General features: G+C 37.2%; 1 protein-coding gene across 1 annotated transcript; it reads left to right on the forward strand.

Annotated features, from left to right (window-relative positions):
* The first annotated feature begins 3,414 nt into the window (after window positions 1–3,414).
* Window positions 3,415–4,882, forward strand: LOC131003682 (transcription factor MYB94-like). Its single transcript, XM_057930230.1, has 3 exons — window positions 3,415–3,868; window positions 3,969–4,098; window positions 4,184–4,882. Exons 1-3 carry the CDS (start codon window positions 3,736–3,738, stop codon window positions 4,812–4,814), a joined length of 894 nt encoding a protein of 297 aa, XP_057786213.1. The 5' UTR covers window positions 3,415–3,735; the 3' UTR covers window positions 4,815–4,882.
* Window positions 4,883–5,699: the final 817 nt, after the last annotated feature.

Genomic DNA, 5,699 nt, shown 5'->3' on the forward strand with positions numbered 1-5,699 from the left:
GTCGAGCCAAATTTACACGAACCAAGCCCGAGCCTGGAGGTATTCGGCTCGGCTCGGTTCGTATACAGCCCTAGCTCCTCCTGCCTACGTTGTTGCATGACGCACATCTCCACAAAATATGAATCAGACTTACTTGCTGATGAGCTTTGAAGGCGTTGAAATGTGTATCCATGTGCCTCAGCTGCGCAATCACCCTCCGTGCGAGCCTTGCATACATCCTCGTGTCACCTCGACACACGGACTTCTTCTTGTCTATTTTTCATTCGGGGTCTGATTTTCACTCTGTTTCGCCCACAGACTCATAACTCAACAAACTCTTTACTCATTCAACACAAAACTAGTAAGGCGAGCCTGATTTTACGTAGAAATAACACAAACACCAACGAGTAGTATATTTGAAAATTTAATTCAAATTTTGCTTAAACAACCTAGCACGTACATAATTCCAAACAATATAAGCATTGTAAAGACAATATAAATAGGAAAAATGTCAGCGTTACAAACTCGGCGATCATTAAGTTGGTCGCCAAGATGGTCCAAAGTCGACAATTTTTTTGACGATCTTTACGGCATTGTCGTTTATTTTCTTTGTTGCTTCAAAAACTCGACGACCTCAATGTCGGTCGGTCGCTGCTCTTCTTACTTTTATAGCTTTGACTTGTTTCTCTTTGACTTGACTTGTTTCTAGCTCATTTTCTCATTAGCTCACTTTTCTCCATTCTCAACCCTCGAACATGTATGTGCCTTGTAGACGCTCCAGAGCACTCAATCTGCTTAAATTGGTCAAAACAATACTCCAACGTGACATTAACCAATTATAGAGAAATCAAATCAAAAGACATCACATAAGTACCCAATTCCAACTCATCAAGCTAAAATAATATAAGTTAAAATAATGCAACATAAATGTTAATCAATAAGATGGTGTGGTAGAATCTTCTCACTGACATTTATTCCTTATTTTCTCATAATAAATTTATAATAAAAAAATAACTCACCCTATATGTACGTGCAAGTGTCATGAAACCAATGGAGTTTCCCTAAGAAACAATAATAATGTACTGTTTCTCTAATAATAACATCTCAACTTCATTATGAGGTACGATTTAAGCTGCAGTTTGATCGAGTAATTGTACTAACAACCCTTTCAAAAAAAAAAAAATACTAATAATTAATTGTACTACTTAATCATACTCAACTTGAATTCATCAGTCACCTCATTTTTCTCTTGAGAAGGAACATGATATCTCATTTTTCTTTATATATATACGCATGCTATCTCATTTTTCAACTTGAATTGTACTACTTATTTGTTCTGATTTCTCCTCTCTCGCATGAAGCTTTTGTTGTTATTCGAATTATTTAAGGCGACAATTATTGATAAATAGTACTACTACTTAATAAATAGGCTTCTAGAATGATATTTCACGGAGCTCAAGAATTTATAATAATTTCTCCCACTTGGTAAAAGGATTGCTCTTAATGCTACAGCATAATTTGTGGCTAGCAAGAAATGGTAGTAATTAATTTTTTTCATGGAATTTTTTTATCATCATAGGTTGACCTCTGTCTTCCAAGTTTTATTAGATAATTTTTGTGGTAGTCTTTTCTATTTAATTCCAAGCATTCTTTATTTAATTGTTTTCATATTTCTTATCTTACTCGGGGGAATTAATTATGGAGCTTTTTACCAACTAATTTCATACGATTTTGTTCGAATAGACCCCTTTACTATAATTCTATGTTTAATTATTTTAATTTTATTTACTTAATTGCACCGCCCCTTCCCCCAAAATAAAATTATAAAATAAAATTATCGTCGCACAGAAACGAGGTCCCCTACCCCCGTACGCAATATATATGGCCACATGCACCATTAATCGGCATTGATACAATGATCAGTTCAATTATGTGATTTAATTAATCGTGTTTAATCAGCAGCAACTAATAGAGATAGGTTCTTGTAGAAACTATACCCTAGTCATTCGAAATCATTCTGGACATTGATCTTCCACATGATTTAAAAAAATTATACTACACTGATCTAGCGATGGAATTTCCGTTGCGAAATACCGGCCACATGCCGACGACTAGGGGTGTAATCGAGCCGAGTCGAGCCGAATAGTATCTTGCTCAAGCTTGGCTCGTTTAGCTAATCGAGTTGTTAATTTGCTTAATTATCGATCGAGCTTTAATCGAGTCGAATACAGTGCCGAGCCTAATCGAACTTTTTAAATTTAATTTTTTTATTTAAAATTTTAGTTATTTTCCTAATACATAAATTAGTTTTCAAATATATAAGTTATTTTATTCACAAAAATATACTATATTTACTATTTTCTTGTAAATAAATGATGTTAATTAGATACTTAATCCAAATATAACTAATTATAGTATAAAATATAGTAAGATATTGAATGAATAATCTTATATTTTTAAGATAAATCACTTAATGAGCCGAGTAGCGTCATGCTCAAGCTTGGCTTGTTCATTGAGTTACCGATCGAGCTTTTATCGAGTCGAACGTCGAATAGCTCACGAATAGCTTGACTCGTTTACAGCCCTACCGACGACAACAACGGCCATGGGCAACCGTAACGACATAATAAAGGTCATCGCAACTAGTGATGGAAAATCCATCTCAAAGGTTGTCACCTGATTTTCAGGCGACGACGACCACGATATGTTTTGCGATGGATACTCCGTTTCATGTCCGTCGTAATATTTGCGACGGGTACTGAATTTCGTCGTAAACCAATTTTACGACCCCAATTTTAAAGTCCAACGCATTCTGTCGTCTTTGTGCTGCAATTTTATATTTTCGATGGAAAAGGTGGGATTTTGCGACGGAAATTTTTCATCTTTAGAAACGTGCTTGTTATTTCCTTTCATGAGAATTGTAGATCATGAGAAGATCAAATATATAGCTGTCTATATGATTCACTTCTGCAATTAATATTACTATGCATGTGTATGTTCACATCCACACAATTTGATCATGGGTTAGTTATGAGCTTCATTACTTGTACACTTATTTTGACTAGAAAACTGCAATATTTCATATCCTATAGTAATGCTATTGGGTACATGTTATGGGGTGTAAGTATTACTGTATCAACATTGGTAAGAAAGCTATATATATTGAAACAAATGAATAATATGAGATGAATGAAAACACAAATTACAATGTCCGATGGAAGTGAAGAATAGGAAACGGAAATCATTCTTGAGAAACAAGCCCCTATTGAAAATAGCAAAGGGGTAGTAATTACAGAACTGGGACATGAGTAATTTCCACAGTAATACGCATGCAAAACTTAATTGCATGATGTATGAATTGAGCAATCAATAAGAGAGAGAGAGGGAGAGAGAGAAATTAGGGTTTATAATGGGGAAAATGAAGGTCATTGAATGCCACGCGGTTTTGGTGAGGCAGCAGAGGGAAACAGAAGAGGCAACGCACACAGCTGACTTTAGAGGTTCCATGGCCCTAGTTAATGCCCTTGCTGTCACCTTTTGACTCCTTTGTTTTTTCTACTCTCTCACTCTCTCCTTCCTTCTATATATCCACTTCTAACTATCCCATCCTCTCTCAAATCAACAACAATCTTTCTCTCTCCTTTCTCGTACCTAAAATTAAACCATCAAAAATCAAGAAACACAAGTCTAAAATTTGAGTGTAGTGAAGAAGAAGAAGAAGAAGAAGAAGAAGAAGAAATAGCAGAATTAGGGCAGATGGGAAGGCCTCCTTGCTGCGACAAAATTGGTGTGAAGAAGGGCTCATGGACTCCTGAAGAAGACATCATCCTAGTCTCCTATGTTCAAGAACATGGCCCAGGAAATTGGAGGGCAGTTCCTGCTACCACAGGTGTGCTTCATTTAATTTCTTCACTTGTAATTTTTTTTTAACCTAATTCTTTTTTTGTGGAATTTTACTTATATGTGTTTGACATCATTCAATTTTGTAGGTTTGAGGAGATGTAGCAAGAGTTGCAGGCTGAGGTGGACTAATTACCTCCGCCCAGGAATTAAAAGGGGCAGCTTCACACTTCAAGAAGAGAAGATGATTATTCAACTACAAGCCCTTTTGGGCAACAAGTAAGTTGTCATCAAATATATATATATAAGAAAAAATAATTTCTAAAGTTAGGTTAATTAATTAATTAATTATATAATTCTGTAGATGGGCTGCCATAGCTTCGTATCTCCCAGAAAGAACAGACAACGACATCAAGAACTACTGGAACACTCATTTGAAGAAGAAGCTCAAGAAGCTACAAAACGGCTCAATCGATCAATCCAAAGCCAGTAGCAGCAATAACAACAATTTAATCTCCTCGAAATCACACTCGATTTCGCGAGGGCAGTGGGAGAAGCGGCTTCAAGATGATATCACCACCGCCAAACAAGCCCTCCACGACGCATTGTCGTCGGAAAACACCCCCAACGGCGCCGCCGCCGTCTACGCCTCCAGCACTGAAAACATAGCTAGGCTGCTCAAGAACTGGGTGAAGAGCACGCCGGATTCCGCGGAATCCAAGTGCTCGAGCAACGTTTCCACGACCGTCGATTCAGTCTGCAGCAAGGAGGAAGATATGTCTGGGGCGTTCGAGTCCATTTTCGGCTTCGACAACACTCTAGAAACTTCGAATTCCGATGAGTTTTCGAGATCTGCGTCGCCTATGGTTGTTGGTGGTGAGATCAAACAAGAAGAGAATTCAACTTCTTCTTTGTCGATGTTGGAGAATTGGCTGCTGGATTTTGAAGTGAAGGATTATTTGACTAATGTCTCATTTGATGAGGGTTTAGTTTAGTTTAGTTTTTGGATTATTTACAGAATTATTTATTTGGAGGTGGAAAATTTTTATTCTTGGTTATTTAATTAATCATGCCCCTAACACTACACAAGCACTTCATCTTAATTCTGATTTAGCCCATGTTTGGTTGGGCTTTTTAAGAGCTGGGAAAGGGATTCATTTAAGGTAATCCGTTAGCTGCTGTTTGGTTTAGACATTGGCTTAACCATTACCCTTACCTAGGGTTAACCCAATCCATCAAATTGATTCCCCTTAGATTAGGCTGGAAACAAAATTCTTTCCGCTCTATTCCCCATTATTTTCTGAACTTTTTCTCGCCTTTCATGTTTTCTCTCCCTTTCCCAACATTTCTCTTTGTTTCCGTCGAGCTCCATCAAAATCTCCATTTTCGTCGAGCTTCATCACGATCTCCATTGAAGATTCCATCGAGCTCAGGTCAGATTTCATTCAAGTTTTACTCCAATTTTTCCATAACTTCCGTCGATCTCATCCACTTTTCTTCCAATTTCTAGGGTTAATTACTGATTTTCTTGGTGTAGAAATATTTGGAGAGGGTGCCTGATCTGTAAGGTGTGTTTTCTAACCTTTTCTTCCTGCCCCTGCTGTGTTAGGGGGCTTGCTTTCTTTTCTCCCTGCTGTGTTAGGGGAGCTTTTGTTTTGTGATTTGTGATATTGTGCTATTAAATTTGAGTTTGCTGAGCAAGTGTGACTGTCAAATCTAAATGAGGCAGACGATATGTAATACTGCTCTAATACTGCTTTGACCGAAATTGAAAGATATGAATTGAAAGTTGGTTTTTGGTGTTTCTTTTTGTGTGTTGAATTGGATGTGTAATGTTGGAATAAGAGATGCAGTAGACAAATTCATTGGTGCTGGTGCCT

This window comes from Salvia miltiorrhiza, unplaced genomic scaffold (genome assembly GCF_028751815.1).
Source record: "Salvia miltiorrhiza cultivar Shanhuang (shh) unplaced genomic scaffold, IMPLAD_Smil_shh original_scaffold_259, whole genome shotgun sequence".
Taxonomy (NCBI): Eukaryota; Viridiplantae; Streptophyta; class Magnoliopsida; order Lamiales; family Lamiaceae; genus Salvia; species Salvia miltiorrhiza.

What these genes read in the sequence shown, in the direction of transcription:
- LOC131003682 (XM_057930230.1), top strand. Translation starts at nt 3,736, where the DNA reads ATGGGAAGGCCTCCTTGCTGCGACAAAATTGGTGTGAAGAAGGGCTCA. An exon ending in GGCAGTTCCTGCTACCACAG is followed by an intron (nt 3,869 to 3,968) that starts GTGTGCTTCATT and finishes TCAATTTTGTAG; the next exon opens with GTTTGAGGAGATGTAGCAAG. An exon ending in CAAGCCCTTTTGGGCAACAA is followed by an intron (nt 4,099 to 4,183) that starts GTAAGTTGTCAT and finishes ATAATTCTGTAG; the next exon opens with ATGGGCTGCCATAGCTTCGT.